The sequence below is a fragment of the Botryllus schlosseri genome, chromosome 11, assembly GCF_051294905.1.
Source record: "Botryllus schlosseri isolate E-star chromosome 11, Bs_hap1, whole genome shotgun sequence".
NCBI classification, from domain to species: Eukaryota; Metazoa; Chordata; class Ascidiacea; order Stolidobranchia; family Styelidae; genus Botryllus; species Botryllus schlosseri.
In genome coordinates this window covers 10,323,310-10,345,430 of record NC_137246.1, presented here as the reverse complement: position 1 = coordinate 10,345,430, position 22,121 = coordinate 10,323,310, and the positions used below count along the sequence as shown (strand labels likewise).

At 41.7% G+C, this 22,121-nt stretch overlaps 1 protein-coding gene across 2 annotated transcripts in view; it reads left to right on the top strand.

Moving 5' to 3' along the window:
• The first annotated feature begins 71 nt into the window (after positions 1 to 71).
• Positions 72 to 22,121, top strand: part of LOC145451041 (sodium- and chloride-dependent GABA transporter ine-like) — a 22,386-nt gene continuing 336 nt past the window's right edge. Inside the window, exons 1-5 of one of the 2 annotated variants that reach the window (XM_080329524.1) lie at positions 72 to 330; positions 1,039 to 1,170; positions 1,258 to 1,453; positions 17,906 to 18,038; positions 20,737 to 20,852. In XM_080329524.1, coding sequence (XP_080185650.1) covers positions 207 to 330; positions 1,039 to 1,170; positions 1,258 to 1,453; positions 17,906 to 18,038; positions 20,737 to 20,811 — 660 coding nt within the window. In that variant the 5' untranslated portion in view covers positions 72 to 206 and the 3' untranslated portion in view covers positions 20,812 to 20,852. Of the gene's footprint in view, positions 331 to 1,038; positions 1,171 to 1,257; positions 1,454 to 17,905; positions 18,039 to 20,736; positions 20,853 to 22,121 lie in introns of those variants that run through there. The other variant, XM_080329523.1, reaches the window with a different exon arrangement.

The window sequence follows — 22,121 nt, the reverse complement described above, 5'->3', positions numbered from 1 at the left end:
GGGAATAAATACAATAATGCATGTGCAACAGTTGGCAAAAGTTTACTCGATGCTAGCGCAATTGACAATAATTTAATTTTCCATCACCGCCAGGGCGTAGTATCTTACTTCTCAAAATATTTCAATTTACTCTGTGTGCTTTGTTGCAATAATATCCTGATTGTATATCATAGCTCAATAGAATTTAACTAATCTCAGTAAACGCAATGCCAAGAACAAAAAGAGATTCGTGGTCTTCGAGAATCGATTTTCTTCTCGCGTGCCTCTGTTCTGGACCTGATATCGACTTCCTAGTCACTTTACCGTATCGAAGTTACTATTGGGGAGGAGGTACAGTTTTCGTTATCCGTGGTTATCTCTGCTGCGTAATGATGCATTACATGAAAGACGAGTGTGTCTTGAAGGTTTCGCATGAATGAGTTGATTGCAAGTCCCCCAAACTTATTTCATCTGGTATTCTAACTCCTGCCTGTGTGGCGAGATAGCGCAGTGGTATAATCCGTGGCTGCAACACCAATGGGTGCGGGTTCGAGTCCGACCGAGGTCGACTTTCGAATTCCGATACCTAAGTGTTGGAGGTTTACCTAGGCTCCTCATCCGCGTCAGCGGTGTCTTTCAAAAGCCTAGAGGTGGGCAGTTATACGGAAAATAATAAGAATATCGGCCTGGTGTAAATGACCATTGACCATAATAGCTGCGGCGCACTGTGGTGCTGTCGTATTGGTAAATCTGCGATCCTCTCAGAGTGTACGTGAGTTGAGTGGCCAACATGCTTCGTTCTAGTTTTTCCCTGTAACCTGGTAGGTTGATCACCATATTTCGCTGATTCGCAATTCAGCGGAAATCTTGGACCGTTTCGCGGATATGGTGACAGACTTTGGAACGGCCGTGTATGTGTGTGAAGTATAGTATTATGAAAGCATTCGGAGAAATATATCTTTCTGTACCAATACTGCAATGCGCAATCTCGCCAAACTGAATCCACCTCGCCAAAACCATAATTAAAATTACTCCAAATCCATACACATCTTTATACAGCCTACCTCGTTCTTTGCGTCATCCTGGTCGTATGTATCGCTCCACCACTATTGTACATGGAACTGGCTGTCGGACAACTAACCAGGACGGGTCCCGTACAAGCCATTGGTATGCTATGTCCTTTGCTGAAAGGTAAGATACTGACTTTTCGCCTATCATTACCAAGATTTTATAAAATAATTGCTTATTATTCTTAATAGATAATTCCTTATTATTTAGGAGTCGGTATATCGATGGTGATAACGACTTTTTTCTCAAGCACAGTTCACGTCGCACGTATTGCACTGTCATTGCATTATTTCTTCAATTCGTTCAAAAGCCCTCTACCTTGGTCAGTGTGTGACGAACGGTGGAGTGACAGTCCGTGTGACGGTTTCAAAAATAAGTCAGTGACTGTGAGTTTCGACTATTTCAAGTGAGCTATCTTCTTTGTATTGATTATTTATTCTTGTCATCCCGATGAAACAATAAAATTAGGAATTCATTAGGACTATACGATAGGGTTGCCATACGTCCGGAATTTCCCAGACATGTCCGGAATTTCACCGTTCAAACTGCGTCCGGGAGGAATTTCTAAAATTTGCCTTAATGTCCGGAATTTTGAACCACCACCCTCACAAGATATGCAATCGAAAATTATTGAAAATAGCCATCATTTGTTGAAATAAGTATAATTGCAATCGCAAATAGGCCTTTAGGAGAACGGTATATTACTAGAGTCGGTTAAGGCCATTTAGATGCTTTAGTCAAAGATATTGGCTCTAAACCTGGGGGTTGTTTGTCGTTATTCTGGCATTCGCGAAGATGTTGAACGTAATCAGCTTCCAAAATAGGCCGTGAGTAAGTCTTGGCAGTGGTGCTCACCGTTTTTCAGTAATCCACTTATCAAATTCTGAGCTGGGCCACAAAAATTTTCGAATTAGAAATGGAGTCGCGACCATGAATGGTTGAACACCACCGGATGTGCAACCTAATGGTGCGGATCTGCATTTTGGCTCATTGCTCTGTCTTATCCGTGTGACATAACATGACTTTACGATGTATAATTCCGTTTCCTGTATTTTCGAAGTCATCATCCGCCACCAGCTTCCCCGCTAACTATGATCATGTGGGCGGAGAGAGGATCAAAATTTTAAATTGATATATGGAAGAAGCAATATTATAGACTGATTTCCTCTAAAAAATTATCGACCAGATGCATATAGAAACCAGATGTTTATTTAGACGGGAATGGCTGACAAAATGGTGTTTCGATCCTGGTTACAACACAAAACCGCATAAATGCACTGATTTACATTATAGCGGCTCCTGATCCGGATCGTGACCACCTATCCCAGTGGTTCTTAACCTGGGGGTAATTACCCCCGAAGGGGTAATTAACCAATTTCCGGGGGGTAATTCTAATTGACATATTTCGCGAACTTTTAACCCTGCACTGTAATATTTTCAAACGTAAATATGAATGTAGGCTAAAATGAATTTTTGCGAGCTTGTATATATTTTGTTTCACTCAACACACCATGCCTGCTGTGATATCATAGTAACCACTAGTGATCATGAATAACAGGGTCAAATGTAGTTAGCATAATGCTAGGTATATCGAATTTATTTCGCAGTAGTGTGGATCATATTATATTACGCATACTAGCAAATTGAAGGACAACAAGGGGAGTCTAGGTTCAGGTCTACAGCTATAATGCGATAACAATATCCTAGAAATTTAGTTGTTAGTATTGAAAAGTGTAGTGGCCTAGTCTAGTCAGAAAAATTAAGTCTGACATCATCAAAATGCTTTCGGAGAAACGAGGGGAAGATATTGGAAACCTTGTGGGTTCGGCTTCAAAATGAATAACCAATGTTTGTCATAATGTCATTTAAACTTTCTGATTGAATTTCCTTCAACTTATTGCGGTGAAATAGGATTTTCTACAATGGTATCTATCAAAACAAAAAATTGAAATAAGTTTGCGATTGACTATTAAATGAGATGCTGTGTATTATCCTCCGCTTTGCCTAGATGTGACCACTGGATAACGCAAAACAGCCTTCACATTGACTTGATATTGTCACCAGGCATTATGACGTCACCTTGTGTTGTTTTACAATTAATTGAGTACAAGCTGTAATTTGTTATTTTTTGAAAGGGGGTAATTGCATCCTGTCATATTCTTCTTGGGGGTAACGGTATGAAAAAGGTTAAGAACCACTGACCTATCCTATGGTCGATAGGATAGACAAAGCTTCGCTAGTGTGACGTCACATTGACATACAGTGTGTGTCATAACTCATTTTTAAATCCGCTAATGGGCGCTAAAGAGTGTCCGGAATTCGCCTCGCAGAAATATGGTAACCCTACTATACGATGATGTAAATACTTTTTGAACTTGGAACGCCGTTCGTGATAGCAGTAACATTTTAACGTATTACGTTCGGGTTCAGCGATAGAAAAGTAATCGTGGGCCTACGCGTATCAACAAGTTATGATACCATGGCTTTTCGTCGCAATTACATAGCCCGCAGGAATTATCGGGACTAATGAAAACATCGCTATTTGATTCCCAAGTTGCTTGCGCACCTCGAGATGCTACAATGTAGGGATGATGTTCGTGTGAACGCGAACCCCTTTAAAAGGTTCTGTGTGAACGCGAACGTGAGCCTCATGACGTCAAATGACGTCATATTGATAATTCTAACCCTGCATTTCAGTGAAGTGATATATTAATGTACAGTAGCCTACAGGATACCAGGCGCGATGACTTGGGCCACTTAATATCACAATACTGAAATACATACTGACTTTTTAAACGTCGGCAAATGTATTAACTGGAGCAATCAAATGATATAATAATCCCATAAAAGGGAATATAAGCTTACGCCTTAACGGCCTAGGTCAGACCTGGCAATGCATTCAACGTTTGAGTATTGCTACGTTGGTATTGAATAGAGTCTAAAACGGATTTCACCCTAGTAACAAGTTATACAGCAGTAGCCAACACCCCAATCGCAGGGATGATGGTGGCGCCGGGTTGATCGTCTTGATGCTGCACTAGATGACCGATTAGGCGGAAGCATCGTTCAGCAGCCAGCAAACGGCATGATACCGTTTTTGTGAGTTTTCGCAGAGCATTGGTGGATATGTGCTCCGGGTGGTGGATGCCGAGTGCGTAGCGGAGGAGTGCATCGTAGTTAGCGTTGAGTATCTTAGCCAGCTTTTCTGTCAGCGTGAGTGCTTCTATTCCGTAGAGAAGAGCCTGCTCGACAGTGGCACGGAAAATGCGGGTCTTGAGCTGGGGTGAGGCACTTGAGTGGAAGAGGCAATGTAGCCGTCTTGCCGCGCCCCAGGCCTTTGCTCGCCTCACCTTCAGTGCTTTTCCAGAGTCCGCGACGTCAATACCGAGGTATATAAAACTCTTGACATTCTTGAGCCTGACTTCTCCCAGTTGAATTGGTGTCGCGTTCTCCGGCAGAGCTGGTATGGCCAGAACCTCAGTCTTCTTGGCATTGATCTGAAGGCCAATAAGAGCGGCGGCGACATCTAGTTGGTTGATGAGGCACTGTGCCGATGCGGTATTCGGGGCAAGTAAGGCGAGGTCGTCTGCGTAGGCAAGAATATCAACGTGGATAGCCTCGCGAGTCGTTCGCGTACGCGTTCCTTGCCGTGGCTGCCATTCAAAGAAGTCCGAGTTGTCCGGGAAGGCCGTTCGTAGCACGAAGTCAAGGGTTGTCACGAACAAGAATGGTGCCAAGGTGTCACCTTGAAGCTCGCCAGCCGAAGTGGTAAAATCTCCGCTTGGACCGTCATCTGTTCGGACTCGCGCTCGTGTGTCAATGTAGAGGGCCATAATGGCGTACCTTATCACCTCAGGAATTCCATAGAATCTGAGGATCTTGGTCATGGCTGTGCGCAAGAGCGAGTCGAAGGCTTTCGCAAAGTCAACGAAGACAGCCACAACATACTTTTGGTGTGAGCAGCAGGTGTCAATGATTGTGCGCAGTGCCAGGATATGCTCTGTTGTACCGCGGGATGGTCGAAATCCATTCTGGACATTCAGGAGCTTGGTAGATACTTGCTCACGTATGCGAAGGAGCAGTACTCGGTCGAACAGCTTGGTCGTGGTCTGAATGAGTGAGATGCCTCTGTAATTCGCTGGACCACTCGCAGCGCCTTTCTTGTATATAGGCACGATTTCGCTCTCGAGCCACTCGGGCGGCACCGGGCCACCTTCGAGGACACCGTTCATGACGTTGAGGAGCAAAGGTGCAACGCCCGAGGTGTACGCAGCCGTTGGGAGGCCGTCCGTACCGGTGGCCTTTAATTGTGGTACATCACGCATGGCTATCCCGAGCTTAGCTAGCGTGATCAGGTTTGTATTGATCGCGAGAGGAATTGCTGCTAATGAAGGCGGTGCAACGAGCACATCGATGTCCGGTGCAGGTGTATATAAGAGGGTCTCGAAGTGTGATGCGAGGTCTTGCGTATAGGCCTTCACGCGGGTACTCTTGAAGCCAACTAGTTCACCGATGGCTTTCCAGGCTGCTCTTGACCGCCCTGCTTCCAACTCGTTTTCCACGGACAGAGCAATAGCTTCGACTCGTTCCTTGCGAGCAGCGTTGTAAACGTTAGTTAGGTGCAGAGCGGTTTCGTTAGCATCGCTATGTGCGTCCAGTGTTCCAGAGGTGTACGCGGCACGTCTGAGAGTCTTGGGGCTCTGCGGTGCACTGAGCACCGCTGGGTCGGACTCCCAGGCTAATTTTGGCCGTGGCCTATATTAATGTACACGATACCTAGCGACGACCCGAGAGACATATTGCCACAATGTTGAAGCTGAAGTACACATTGACGTTCTAAACGTCGCTAAAAGTATCAACTGGGGAAATCAAATGATATAATAATCCCATAAAATCAATATCTTCCGTCGCTTTGCCGACAATTTTGACGAGGACTTGCAAGGGAATATAAGCTTATGCCTTAACGTTGAAGGCCAGACCGCGTAATGTATTCGGCGTATGAGTATTTCTACGTTGATATTGAGCAGAGTGTAAAACCGGTTTCTATACTTGCAACCGATATTACCCAATTACCAAGTTTTACAGCAGTATCCAACACCCCAATCGCATGGATTTGGTTTTTATTATACAGTGAACATATGAAGTCAAGATTGACCCGGCACGCTTGCTAGATTTTTTTACACCAGACAACGATATAAATGTCATGGAGTCGTTGAATAAGCATCATTGGCTCACTACATGTAGTGTATTTCGCTCTTGATGTTGTGTGATTGCGAGTCAAGCTCACAGCAGAGAGTCACTAAATATTCACAAAGGGAATGCTGGATATTTCGAGCAAACTTATGTAACAAAGCAAGTAAAATTTTTGAGATTGTCAAGGTGCATGCTCGTTTAGTGTTGAGTTTTTATGCTGCCAGCGCCGTGCCTAGAGTGACCCACATTTTAACCAAAGATGTTATAATGAAGTGAAAATTGTATTATATGAAAAAGGTTCACAGTGCAGAACCCCCCAAGGTTCGTTTGTGAACGTGAACCTCTAAATTTCCGAGGTTCGCACATAGAACACGAACGTGAACCTCACGTTCACACCATCCCTAATAACAACCAAATATGTCACAGTGAAGTGAAAATTGTAATATATGAAAACGGTTCACAGTGCAGAACCTACCAACGTTCTTTTGTGAGCGTGAACCCCTAAATTTCTGAGGTTCACACACAGAACGCGAACGTGAGCCTCACGTTTACACCGTCGCTACTATCCAGCTCATTTCATTCAAAATTTGAGATTAGTAACAACAAAAACTTTTATGCCAATGGTCCCTTATCAAGACAACAAATGTTGAACATATTCATACTCCACATAAAAATCATCCCTTGGCATGACAATGCTGCGTTATCACTCTATTCACTATAAGTGAATAAGCGGTTGTCATCGACTGTACGTGGACTACACACTTAAAAGTCACACCTGCTCAAGTGACATGCTCAATTTACGCATGCTCAATCGCCGCATGCTCAAGCGTCGCATGCTAAAGTGTCGCATGCTCAAATGTCGCCATGCTAATGTGCCCCCAAGCTCATTTGTCACCATATTCATATGTCACCATGCAAAAATGTCAACATGTTGAAGTGTCCCAATGTTAATGTGTCCCCATGCTAATGTGTTACCATGACCATATGTAACCATGCCGATGAGTTCTCATGCTATATATAGAGTCTCATGCTCAACTGTCAGGCAACCAGCATCGACACCATACTCCCTGAAGGTAGAAATGTTCACACTCCGTTCAGAGTTTCATAGCTTAACACTAGAACTACCGGAACTTCGAACTACCTAGAACTACCTAGTGGCTTTTTTGACGCATGTTGATTTTTCTTCGATTAAATGCATTCAACGGAGCTAAAAATCAGCACAAATCTCAACAAACGGCATCTGAAACCATTGTTTATCACGCTCGTAGGTACTTGCAATATTTTAGACACACCTCCTTAGTGCAATGCTTATATAACAAATTTCCGTTTTTTTTTGGTGTAACATATAAGTGTTGTTATGGTGCGCAGTTGGTATTTGAGCACGTTCTTTAAATATTTGGAGTAGGTTCGAGATCCGCTTTAGCCACATCACCATTCTTGGTTATTGCTGACATATCACAAAGCTTATCATATAAGATTTGCATAATGAAATCTCGCAACTAATCCTCAATTTGAATATTTTTATAATATCGGCCTTTTGGCAAGTATAAGATAATTCACATTCTAAGAAACCATGCACGGACCATCGTCGACTTGTTGGTTCCCTGAGAGAACACTGCCTTACAACCTGGCCAATAATATCCCCCTGGTTTTGTTTCGTTAAAACATTTAACCGTAACTGGTTTCTTGTTTGTGTAGTTTCTGAAAGAAACATTTACCTCCGGTTGGAGGGAATTCAATCTATTTGTGTACAATTTCGATCTCTACACTGGCATCTCGCGGTTACGCTTATCAACAAGATGATAGATTGGAGAAGTGTGGCTACATGAAGCTGCCTGTGTTCCTTCTGGTTCTGGGTAGCTTCAAGCAACTTTTGACAATAGTGTCAACTGGGACTTGTTTTGCTTCTCCAAGCGTTTACAGCCACATTCACGTAACATTGTTTCAAGATGGATTACATCAGACTCTTCACATTACTATGCGTGGCAAATGTATAGATTATAGAAGAGGTGCTTGCTTAAAATATAATTTTTCACACGGTTGGAAACTCCAATGCGTAATCGTTGGTAAATTTGTGATTGCACTGTTGTATAACTTCTTATTAAAAGTCCCCGGCCTCCGTATGGAAACCGGAAGGTGGCTCAATAATAATGAAACAAAGTCCATTGTCCGCGTTTACCGCTAGATCTGTTGTCTACCTCACATCGCCCTGCGTATCACGAATAAAACCAAGGTAACATATAAATTTACGATGTTATATACTCGGGATCAGCAGGTTATAATCACTAATTTAGCGGTATGCAAGTGTATTCAATCGACCTATCATTGTAATTTTGACAATTCTGTCGTTTGCAAATAACGGTTTTGCCGGAGAAGAGTTCTTATTATCCGTAATATTATGTACAATATTTACTATAACATTCCACTGAAAATTATTGACATGGATTTGGAGGTAACATTTTGGAATCATTTGATGGGCACGACCCGTAAGCGATCAAAAAGGTGACGCAAATTGACATGTGGCAACTTAGGTCATATCTTGGGTTGTATGTAAAGCAAAAACAGTTCAAAACAAACGTTTTTGAAACAGGGCCCTTGTTTTATTGGTGTTTTTATTTGTTTTTCCAAGCCATGCCATGGAACGTCCACAGCGTCATAGCTATATTGCTTCTTGATAATTACAATCGAAAATATAGTGTCAATATGTCTCCTTTCTAACCAATGTTTTAAATTAAACGGACGAAAAAATATCTTTGACTAGGACTGCATCGCCATGCAGCATTTTTAAGGTAGGTGCTCGTCAGTAGTATAGAGAATGTACGGAATTCGCGCATGCCCCCTATTTACTTAAACAAACAAAGATTATCAATATAATAGATAATGAAAGAATTAGCTCATTCTCATTTTTGCTGCAATACTCGAAGGGGAATCCCCTTCTGGCTGTGCGGCAATAAAAAAAGGGGATTAATTAACGTTACAGAGAAAAAAAATAAGCTAAGAACATATCTCGCCTTGATTGACCTTTGTACTCTGCCGGTCAGACACGAAACTTGGGATATGATTTATTATAATTCATTGTAATTTTACTGTATTTTCCACGACCTACTGCTGACTTCAGTCGTACACGACGGGGCTTGGTAATAGTTGCCTGCCGACAAATCGGTTCGCCCTGACCTGTCGTTCCGTGGTTAATCCAATTTCGTGACGGGGCTTGGGAATAATTGCACGTCAAATCCCCTGGTTGACTTGACAAATTTCCGAATCAAAGCATTAAAATCAACGGATACTAAAACAAATCATAACCGAGCCTGGCAGTAACGACAGCTCGCAGACTTGTACGAGTTATCAAACTAGTTGGTTGACGGTCCGCCATCCGCTGTTTTAATTTAGTAGTTCTAGTTGCGGATTTAAAAATGTCAGTAGTTCTAGTTCTAGTTGCACATTCAAAAACTAATTTAGCTGTTAAACTCAAACTGTAGAATAAAACATGTGTCGCGGTTTGACGTAAATCGTGATACCGATGTTCTGTTATGTGATGTTCTTGAGGCCGTTGTTAGCTCACAGTCATCGCTATTAACGGTGGCGTAGGAAGGGATTCAACCACTTCAAATTCAAAAATATGTCTTTTGGTAATGCCGATTTTATCTCCAATACTTGTTAGCTCATTTACTATTCAGTAATTCGTATTATCGGGTGTCATAGTCAGTTGTGATTTGGTTAGTTCATTGGTAAATTTCAAGAGTTCACTAGTTTTATTTTTAGTTCAAATTCTAGTCACACATTCTGAAAGTCCAGTAGTTTGTGCAGGTCTGGTAACTCGCAAAATATGTATCAAGTTGATTGTAGACAAAAGGCATATAAGTGTTCACTGCTGTTCATTGCTCGACTATACGAGAAGCATTGTTAATTACGCCGGAATTTATGCCTACTTTTTTCTCCTATGTAATCACAATTGTTTACCAGTTTATGGTGCTAAAGACTCTCGTTGTCTAAGCAGCTAAAAACGATTTTTATTAATTAGTAATAATAATAAGCCTCAGTTTATATTGGCTATTTTAATTGTGCACCCACTTCAGTACCCCGCACTACATGGCGGTAACGAGTAAAATATTTATTTAAACGTATAGCACACAGTGGGTTCCTTATGAATCGCGTTCAACACTGTAGTGACGGGTACCACACCCCAAGGCCTACATACGCTGTCATGTGACGTTGAAATAATAACGAAAGGGCACGTTAGCGCTGCGTTTTCGCAGGTCACCGGGTTACGTATGAGTAAAAGCTACGTTTATCATTATAGAAGGTGTGGTAAATGATCGGTTACGGCCCGGAATAGGATGTGTTACACGCATATTGTGTTGAACGTATCAAGGTATAAAGTAGTTGTTCCCTGCCTATTTACGATCACCCTCGATGATAACGAAAATTTTAAAGCATTAAAGCACGTACCAACGAATATCAACGATAACAAGAGAACGAACATCAATCAATTTAATGTCCAACTTGACAGTGGTTTTCCGCTTTAGTAAGCTTACCAAGGCCATGAGGTCGTATAAATAATCCAGGCGTCAATTTTTACTTTCTACACATAAGCGAGTGATCATTATTGCGACGGTGCGACATTAGCACTCCAAACAGTGAGATTGACTTAACTTACGCTCGCAGTGGCCTTTGGAGGACACCTCGATGCCTGATTTCATGCTGCGTTGAGAGACTAACAAAATAGCACGTTAGCGCTTGTATTTCTCGCAGGTCATCGGCTTATCTCTGTGTAAAAACGACGTTTCTCGTATGGAAGGTGTGGTAAACGATCGGTTAAGGCCTGGAACGGGGCCTACGATAATATCGTAGGCCCCGCCTGGAATAAGATGTGTTACACGCGTATTGGGTTGAACGCATCAAGGTATAAATCAGGGGTTCCCAAAATTTCAGAGCATGAAAGCACGTACCAACGAATATTAAAGCTAACAAGAGAACTAACAGCAATTAATGTCCAACAGTACAGTAACTTTTGAAATATAGAACGTTTGTCAAGGCCACGAGATCGTAGAACCCAAGGGTTTAATTTCTGCTTTCTACACATAAGCGATTGGTCATTATTGCAACCGTGTGACATTGGCACTCCAAAACAATGAGATTAACTTACGCTCGCAGTGGCCTTGGGAGTCCAGCCGCGATTGAGCAACATCGTTCAAAATGCTTCGTACCAATACGATTGCAGAAGTTGCGTTACCGCGTCTTTATAGGCTCTATCGAGTACCTGTTTACTAGTATGTTTGTTGCTTCCACCATATCCTGATTAATTAGAAGCAACTCTATTGTCAGATGAACTTTGGTTAAAGGTTGCCATAGCGGTGTTATCAAAAATACACACCACGCAAAGTTCATCTGTTTCGGTTGCACATTCGTTGGTTGAGATTGAGTGTCTTGTACTGAGCCATCGGGAAATTGACGAACAAAATTCGTAGAGTTGTAACATAGAGCTTGAGTTAGAATGGGTGGCATGTCCATAAAATGACTGTCGGTAATATCATGATGGCTACGGCTCTTTTAATACGCCCTATTTCCGAGTCTTAACCCCGTGAATCCTCTGATGTCGTCGTTGTCAAAAAGAATCGCAACGCTAGACGAAGGCGGGGAGCCGAATAAAATTAATGCTAGTGTTGAATAATTAGCAAAAAGTGGGGTTTCACTACATCGATTCGGACAGAACATAATGTTTTTACCGCGACGGCGGGGCTTTTGCGAGACTTGTGCAATGTGATACCGAACACCGTGTCCTATATGTAATGATATAATTACCAACAAATTAAAATCAATATCATGTATATTCAATGTGAAATTATTGAACTAAAAGAAGATGACGGTGTGCAGTAGATTACTACGCGATTTATACAAGTCGGTGTGAATAAGCAGGCGAGGTCAGTAACGAAATACAGTCACTTTTTCTGAGGTACTCGAGTCAGTTTTTGTCTACTTGTACTATCAAAGTTACCAACGTGTTGGGACTATCCTTGACAGTTTTATGAAGAACTACTCTATATAATTAAGATAGAAAGTAATTTAACGATACCAACTATTCTTTAAAACTACTTCTACTTGAGTACTTCAAAGCCACATTTTGTACTTTCATTTGAAAGGAAATTTAGCATGTGTCGTAAATCGCTACATATATCTCGCTCTTTTGGGCCAGAATCGGTAGTTGCGTGTACAGTGATTGCAGTGGCGACTTGCTTCATACTCGTCGCGTAACGAACAGCGTCGAGTTCACACCGTTCCAAAGTACTTCTTGTGAGAATTATTTACCATGTTCCCCGGCTATTCCCGCTACGACGTGGGAGCATTTGGCTGTACTGAGGTAAGTATACCCCGACAGGGACGGTCGAGTGCGCTCGATATTTTCATGTAATGATAGCTTGGGTCGCTTCTTCGTAAAAAATGCTTACACAGGTCCCATATCCACGTAATATCCTGCGCTATGTCGTATAAATGGAATGTTATGTGAAACTATGTGAAAAAAATCGATGTTTAAATCCGTAACTAAAGCTGTTAATATGTAGGCCTAGGATTACCATATTTTAAGATCCGCAAAGAAGGACACTTTTCACGGGATGCTAAAGTTATTGTAGGGGACTAATGATTTTGATATATACACAGCTAATTGGATTGAGTAAAAGAGGTCATTTTTCTGACTTGACTACAAAAATATCAGTCTGTTACTGGTGTTGTGCAAGTTAAGTAAATAAACGATCATTTTTCGAAATAGACTAGGCCCACATTTCGTGTTATTCGTGGTATTATGGAGTGTTTTCAGCTAAAAAAAGGACGACAAATTGAGAAAAAGGAGGACATTTGGTCGAAGTGAGGACATTTTTTTTATGAAAAGGGAGGACACATCTCCCTAAATAAGGACGTATGGTAACCCTATTTATATGGAGGCCGATGGCGACATCAAATGTATCGCATTGTCTTGCTGTCGACCCTCCGAAAATGCGAGTTTTGTAAAACAGCAGATTGATGACTGACATCGATTGTGTCACGCTCGATTGTTCACAGCTGATTAGCGTACATCACACCACATCGAAATTGCAAGCATTCCTACGACAAGTGATGAGAACCCGTCGGTGTGATCATCGTTTCCGTCGGAAAAATAAGCGATTCTCTCGACTAATGATAATCGTTGGGGTATATTTTTTTACCCCACCGGCTGACGGGTGTAATACTAACGTATTTCTAGACTCTTTGGACGTGAATTAAAAGCCCACTGTCACCCCGAACACCATGTTACAATACCAACAAAAACAACCCTGCCCAAGGAATCGTAGCCTACGTAATAATATCGTGTGAACGTGGTGGATTAGCTTTTCATAATAATATGAATGAAATCTACATAGATATATCCCGTTGGAGTTGTTGACGGGCAAAGTTGTTATCGTTGTGTGATGGATAGGATTTTGCCAATATACTCCTTGTGGTGCCACATCTGATTGCACTAATAACACCTGTACAGACGAATCAAACAGAATTCCGCCAAAGGGGCGATACAAAGTTTCGTTGTACGCAAATTAATATACAACGACACCAACAATTCAGCAGAACTATTTTGTCTGGACGGAGGTGGTCACTAATCAATTCCGGACCCGGCTCAGATTTCATCCGTTTTGAGAGAAGCCAGACTGGATGCGGCCAAGTGGCTTCGAGAGTAGGATTTATGCTAGATTTTACCCTCACAACATGTGGAAATAGCAGGACTTTACGTGTCAGCCGGATTTTTGGACTTTGATTTGACAACCCGAGTCGGGGTGGATTCAGATTTCGAAATCTCCCACTCATCTTTACACCTCACTGATCTCGGGGGATCTACTATCCCGATTCGTCACTGTACAATTGAATCTGACATCGTACTCGTAGTTCCCGAGTTTGAACGGCAAATGCGAGGTTCGAGGGGGTGAAACGGCAATTCTGTAACGGTAACACCCCGCCGAAACAATACATCCTTAGTATGATATTGTAAATATGTTTGGAGGTGTTGGAATAACAAGTGTTGAGGATATTTTACGGCACAACTGAACACAACTTATTGTCTACAGTGGAATTGGTCGCCCTCGAATGACAAATGCGTGGTCAGCTCGTGATCGATATGTATGTTACAGACGGGAAAAGCATTAGTTCGCCAACAGATCGATTCAAGTTGTACATAATGTGCATCCAACAAAATTAATATGCCGCGGTAAATTGCATATCATTTACAGGCACCGGCATGATTACGCTTGACCAGACGTGAAGCAGTAAAAGAACCCATCATAAATACATTGTTCGGTTGGGACTGTCTGTCCTTATGAAGACGCTAGAACGCGGTAAAGGTATTGAACAGCAACAGTTGTTGCTTGCACCAATTACTGGGTACATAATACCGGAGGTTAACACGTTGATGCGAGTCAAATTGAGAATCAGCTATTTCTTTAATTACTTATCATATTCATAATGTTACTTTATTTAAGTTAACCTACCACACGACATTCTTTCTGGTTCTCGATATGACTCGAATTGACACAGATATTTATAACCATAACGGATCATTTCTCGTTACTGTCTGGGTCGACAACAAAGCAAAGGGGTCAAATACGACAGTATGAGACAGATCACAAGCGTCACTTTGCACAGATTCGCCAAACGTATTGACACCTAAAACACGCACCAGGATCTCACGGATCAGGAGAAAACTTTACTGACGTCACGACCGGCAATTATTCCTATGCCCCACCGTACACGAAATTCAATCAACCGCGGAACGACAAGTCTACCAGGGGATTTGACGGGCAATTATTCCCAAGCCCCGTCACGAAATTGGATTAACCACGGAATGACAGGTCAGGGCGAACCGATTTGTCGGCAGGCAACTATTACCAAGCCCCGTCGTGTACGACTGAAGTCAGCTCTAGGTCGTGGAAAAATACAGTAAAATTACAATGAATTATAATAAATCATGTCCCAAGTTTCGTGTCTGACCGGCAGAGTACAAAGGTCAATCAAGGCGAGATATATTCTTAGCTTATTCTTTTTCTCTGTAGCGTTAATTACTCCCGTTTTTTTATTGCCGCACAACCAGAAGGGGATTCCCCTTCGAGTATTGCAGCAAAAATGAGAATGAGCTAATTCTTTCATTATCTATTATATTGATAATCTTTGTTTGTTTAAGTAAATAGGGGACATGCGCGAGTTCCGCACATTCTCTATACTACTCTCGTCATCATCAGAACATCCATTTTGTTCCGGTGATGTATAACTAGGGGCTATACCTGTTGAACTGACGACGATTACGGACGTTCCCAGCATTTCCATTTCGTACACATTGACGGCAGTGTAGTGCTAAGGTTCATCCTACATGTTTTCTCGACAGTGTATACCAGGGGTTCTCAGCCATCTTTTTGCTCTGGCCCATTTTCCGGTTTGAAAATGTTCTGTGTCCCACCTCTTATCCTAGAGTAATAGTCCTGTTCAATGAGTGGTAATCGCCACCGCCGATATGGATATTTCTCAAAAATATGCGCATTTTTCTCTTACTATACTAATCATTATCATATTTAAATATAGGCCTGGACGGCCATGAAATCGCGCGAAGCGCGACGAAAATTTTCAAGGTAAATAACTCTCCAACAAACATCCAACGAAATAATTTTGGGCAACTTTCAGCTCCCTCAATTAGGGGTTAGGGGTGCGAAAATTACGGACCCGAAAGATCGTATAACTGTTGTGTACATCCGCTGTTTCACTCATGTCGCGAAACCTAATGATCTAATCCCCGCATCCACTGCGTGGTTGGGGTTTTAGTTCCACAATGGTGGGAAATGATATAACCATTCTTCGCCAACTTCTAGCAATTCTTTAGTGAATGGAATACTACAGAGAAGTGGACTAATAATTTTTTAATATGCTAGCTGTACAATGTAGCCTACATAGTATGTCTTGTACCTATTGAAGTTGCGATGTCAGATCATTAAAGCCAATGATACAATCACAATCAATTCACGTGACTCTTACATTGTGTACAATGATTTGAAGTTCGGACATTTTTGGACCGACTCCAAAGAATAATGTGCTGCGCTAACTCCTCAATCCATTACGATTCGTTGAGGTGGTGCCGTGCACTTCCACAGGAAGTTGAAAATTGATAATAAATTGCAATTGTGGCTATTTTAGGGTATACTGTAATACGATATGCCGAAGTACCGTAAATCTACATCAAATGCACTGCAGTCAGAATTTATTGCACACCCATTTCAAAGTTATACGACGTAGGCTATGACACTGCCAGAATACTTGGTTAGTTCAGCATTACCTTCTAGTTATTGCATAATCGAAATTATTCTCGTTGCTGTTGGCCGTTACGTTGTCATAGCCCGGAGGACAAAAGTCACCATTTCCCTCCCATTTTCGACTGGTATATTGTGACTCCAGACGTGCCACTAAATCTCATCAGAGTCGGATGGAAAGATTTATTTCGTGTGGAAACCCGAGGTTTCCAGAATGTTCTGTATTTGCCGTTTAGAATATTGTTGCGCGTGGTATGGCTGGAGACCGCATGTTGACTTAGTTGGGTGAGGAGTTGGCTGAGAGCGTGGCTGAAGATGGATGCGAGTGAGTATGTCTCTGTGTTTGTTAGCGCGAAGTATTAGTAGTTGGGGGAAACAGCGTGAAGTAGTGGTGGTATTAGGCAGTTAGGGCGTGAAGTAGTAGGTAGTTGGTCTTTAATTTGCGGGCTTGAGTTGGATGTACCGGTCGGAGTCTCTACACGGATAGTTGGCTGGGGCACAGCCTAGTCACTGACGGTGCTGCGCGAGCACCTAGGGAGTGATGTTGCCCCGTTGGTAGTTCTTACTCGCTTGTAGATGGCAAGGCTGCTGCTGGGTATGTGTGCGTGAGGGAGGTGTGGAGTTTCGTTACAGTTTGCTGTGCAGTGTGCATGCGTAGTATAGGAGTTTTATAGATCGTCTGGGTTCCGTTATATGTGTCCGTGAGTATCGCTGTTGCGAGTTTCTTGTGTCGTATTAATATAATCTTATAACCGTATAGACTTGTGGTGTTGTAGGTTGTGCCGTGATTGTAAGTGTGATTTGAGCAGGCGGCAGTTGCAAAGAGACGAGGTCCCGAGCCCGTTATTGCTACTGGTATACGCCGTAACGGGGTCGCTACATTAGCATATGTATAATTCGATGATATGAATATATTATTGAATATTTTAACATGAAAAAGCAAATATAACTAAACTTTCACCAATTCTACAATTCAACAAAGAGCTCTGTGGCCCACCTCAAATTACTCCTGTGGCCCACCAGTTCGGCCATGGCCCACCAGTTCGGCCATGGCCCACCAGTGTGGCTATGGCCCACCAGTGTGGCCATGGCCCACTCCTGGTGTATACACATTTATGAGATAATTATACAACTTTTTAAAGTATTTCCGGCCCCACTGTCTGATAGGTTCCACATTTCCTCTATTTATTGAACTAGCCTAGTTACGTTTTTGATCCATCACGGTCTCTAGTACGGCTCATCGTATTCTGAAATATATGCGCATCGAAAAGACGTGGTATTATTGTGTCTGATTAACAAACATTAATCTGTTTGTCAGCAGATTTATTTTTATTATATTCAAAACATTTCAGCAATCATGTGCTCCCAAACTCGCGGATATCAAGCAATTGGGAAGGCCTTAACGGAACGATGGCTGGTTATCTATTCCTGGCCTGGAGTTTGTGCTATCTGTGCATATTCAGAGGCATCCGCTCTATTGGCAAGGTAACTGTACAGTATATATATAACAGTGCGAAGGCAATTCCCTTGTACTTGCGATTATTTAAGACTGTGGCTCTTAAACTACTTGAAACACGCCCCTTACCCCGTAGCGCCAAAGGAAAAATAAATATCAAACTCATATAGAGTTCAAGAATGCATCATTTCTCTCAGGAGACTTTGCGTACCTCTTATATTTATTAACGTGCTACAGTTTAAGAACTACTGATTCATGGGAATTTAGGTTCACGTTGAAATGCAGATGAACGTGTAGGCCTATTGTACACATATTATAACAATACGCAAACGATAGTTTCAAAAGGTTGCCATCCTCAACGACAGATTGACAATTATATTAGGAGTTAGTGTCATTATGTGTTGTTATTATGTCTTCTTAATTCACAGTAAAACTGGTAAATACACACATAATCCGGGGAGCAACCTGTCCCCAAAAGGAAAATGGCGAGATTGGAGTAAATTTTTACTATTTAAGTAATAAAGTCAAATTGCTATTCCTATGTAATACATGAAGAGGTCAGATTACAGAATTGTGGTTGCAAGAGGTTGCAGAGCAGAGGTAGAGATGATTGAAAATGACGATTCCAAATTACAGAAATTATGCTGTGATTCATGCTCACATGTGTAATTTTAGTCCAGTGGTGCATTCAATGCCTTCCAAAGTATATGCACAGTGCTCTTAACGTGATCTCTTGGATCATGTCGAAGCGAACGTTTCCCGGAATCTGTTGGATATGTCTCATGAGGTTTTTGCTTGCGACCCCTGTAGCGCCAATGACTATCGGTGCAATGTTTATTTTGCATCGCCACATTTTCTCACATTCCATTTTGAGGTCTGCGTATTTCGATTGCTTTTCTGATTCCTTTTGTAGTATGTTTTGATCAGCTGGGACGGCCAGTTCAATGAATTAGTATTGTCTTTTCTTTTCTACTTTGACTATCATATCCGGGCGGTTGCAGTCAGTTATAACTGGTACATCCCACAGAATTTTTACTTGGTCGTTTTCTGTAATCATACCAATTTTTGTTGAAGTGGTGATGTCAAACTGTTTGCATAATTCAAGATGAATGTAGTGACCAATCATATTGTGTCTCCATGTGTATTCGGTAGCTGCAAGTGCACCGAAGCCGGAGTGCTACAGTTTCATTTTGGTTGTGGCCAGAGGTGGTCAGTAACGAAGTACTTCTACTTTTTCCAAGTACTCAAGTAGTTTTCAACTACTTCTGGTACTTACTCAAGTAGATCTGATTTTCGCTACTCCTACTTCGTAATATTTTGTGATCTACTTTCTTACTTTTTGGCTATTTTCAGTTTGTCAAGTAGAAGTAGTTTAATCTTCCAATCAGGAAGATAGCCTGAGGAATTTCCGGGCTGTGTTCACGGAGTATTAACATTTAATTTTCATAAAAGTTGAGTAAAGCCCAGAGTTTTCGTCGCGCTTCGCGCGCAGTGGATACGGAGTAGCCAGTGTGATTTCACGAAAGTATCGGTGAATATAATTTAGGTAGCGCGTTGGCGTGGTTTCGTTCACACCACATTGTCGCCTTTCGCCCATACGAAATACCTCACAGTATATATGGCTCATCATAAGGTTTCAAACTGACGTTTCGAAATCTAGCATTTACTTGTCATATCGTAATCTAGCATGTCCATGGCGTTTCCTAATATGGAAAAGTAGACTCTGACTTATTTTAGTTTTAGAGCTGTTTTAGCATACCACCTTTGAAACATTCTGGACTAAAGACATGAAATACATGTTCCGCTTTTAGTAGTAGTATTTATATTTCACTTTTTATTCCCAGCATCATATAGCCTACTTTGCGTTCTAATTATATCAGTTCTTTTGTCTGGATAACATACATGTTGAAGTATAAAAGCAAGTGTAGTAATGCCTTTAATTTCCGGGAATGAAGCAACACAATATGGCATTTTTACGGTCCACCATATTTTCTATTAACGTTTACTAATCGCGCAAAGTGATTGCACCGTATCCTAGAAAACTTCTCCGTATTGCTCTTCGACTAAACTACGGGACTTATAATATGGGAGATGGCGCCATACCATCCTACGTGCTGTTCGAGAAAACACAGGATTAGTATCGCATTTCCATATCAATACTGTCATTTTCATCCCATGATGCGGACGAATGTTGTCGAAAATTGGATACCTCCTGGTATGCATCAATATGAATCAAGCTCGGTAACTTTCGCATAGCTCAATTTGCACCTTTGTACAATCCATGTGAGCGAATTAGGATCGTTTTCACAACTACTTACTTACTTGAGTAGATTTAAAGTCAGTCAATTCTACTTCTACTTCAAGTAGTTTTAGGCTGCTTATGGAAAAAGTACTTCTACTCGTACTTGAGTAGATTTTTTTCGTCTCTATTTCTACTTCTACTTGAGTAGCTTTCTTGACTACTTTGACCACCTCTGGTTGTGGCACATTCTGCATTTGCCGTCCGCGTTTTGCTTTAGAATTCTTTTGTGATAGTATTTTGTAGGAAGCGCCTGGTCTTGTGCTGCGAAAATGAATCATTTGCTTGCCGGTTTCAGACCAGAGCTGGATAGCCAGGTCCATGGAAGCTTATTATTATTGGAATTACAAGTGATGCTTATGGCCCTTTATAGCCTTGTGCGCCACTGCCGCAAGGTAATTCAAATTAAGCGTTATGCATTATTTCAGGTTGCGTATGTGACCACCGTTTTACCTTATTTCATGTTATGCATACTACTTGTTCGACGTTGCCTGGAGCGGTGAACGGTTTCTATTTTTTCTTCATGTCGAGCGGAACTGAAGAGGTGAGTGTTTCGATTCGTTCGTTGAGAATTATTGCGATACAGATATGGGGTAATCGCGTTCTGTTATCGTAATCGACTATACAGCGGTTACAGCAGGGGGGTTGAACTTAACTTGGATCGCGGGCCAGATTCTGACCGAGAGGCCGGGAACGTTTGAGTCAGAAGTGATGTAGCACTGCGATCACGGATATTTTAATCATAAATTTGAGTAACTATATGTATGTGTATATATATATATATCTGGAACCTGCAAATGACAGTTTTCCAATTCGCGGTTTTGTTCTCGGAATTTGATGTCAATATCACCGACTACTTGTATTTCGACTTTGGATATTGCACTGAAGGTTTACCTATTTGTACCACTTACTGAAGTGCTTATGATTTAGAACAGTTCTCTACAATCGCTGTGCTCGATGCACCTCAGGGGGCATCAAAGTCTGCATGGAGTGCACTAGTAAAATGGTGCACAGGGGTTCACGAGAAACATTGCAGTTGAAATCTCGTGGTTTATATCATGTGGGAGAAACTAGTGATGTTGTCGACCTATAATTGCTGTAATAAGCCTATCTAATAGACCAATATTGATGAACGTGACAACCCCTGTTCCAATCGGGTCATGTAAGCGGTATGAACACTGATAACAAACAGATGATACCAATGACCTTTTTAATTAACTCATGAAGTTTCTGTAACCTGTCATTGCAGGGGTACATGAGTCAGAGTTACAACTTTAAAGGCTGCATCGCTATCGAAAAAGCCGAAGAGCTCAGATTTAGGCTACTTTTACTTCTGCTGAACAGTTTTCAGTTTCAAGATGAAACAATACTTATTTATCTCCATTCACGTAAATCTCGCTAGTTCTACCTGTACCTGAGTAGAAATTTACGACTTTAATTTTGTTTCTAGTTGAGTAGGTACGACGACTATATGATGACCCCCAGTCGACTACAATTTTCTAATCATACCTTCAGCCATGAATTTAATTTCGCTATTAAGGACTGTTTCATATTGTGGTACAATGCAGAAACCAGCTGAGTTCAAGTTGATACAAAGCAGCAAAGTATATAAACACAAGATCACTTTCATGCATTAGAAATTTACAATCCAATCCTGATTCGGACCAGGAACTCTCTCCAAAATCGCAAATCCGGATCCGATCCAGGTTTAAAAAAAAAACTTGCGGAATTCAGTTCTGGTTGGAATCAAAAATCCCGATAAGGATGCATCTCTAGTGGTCAGTGTGTGACCACGGAAATGCTGAAAGTACGT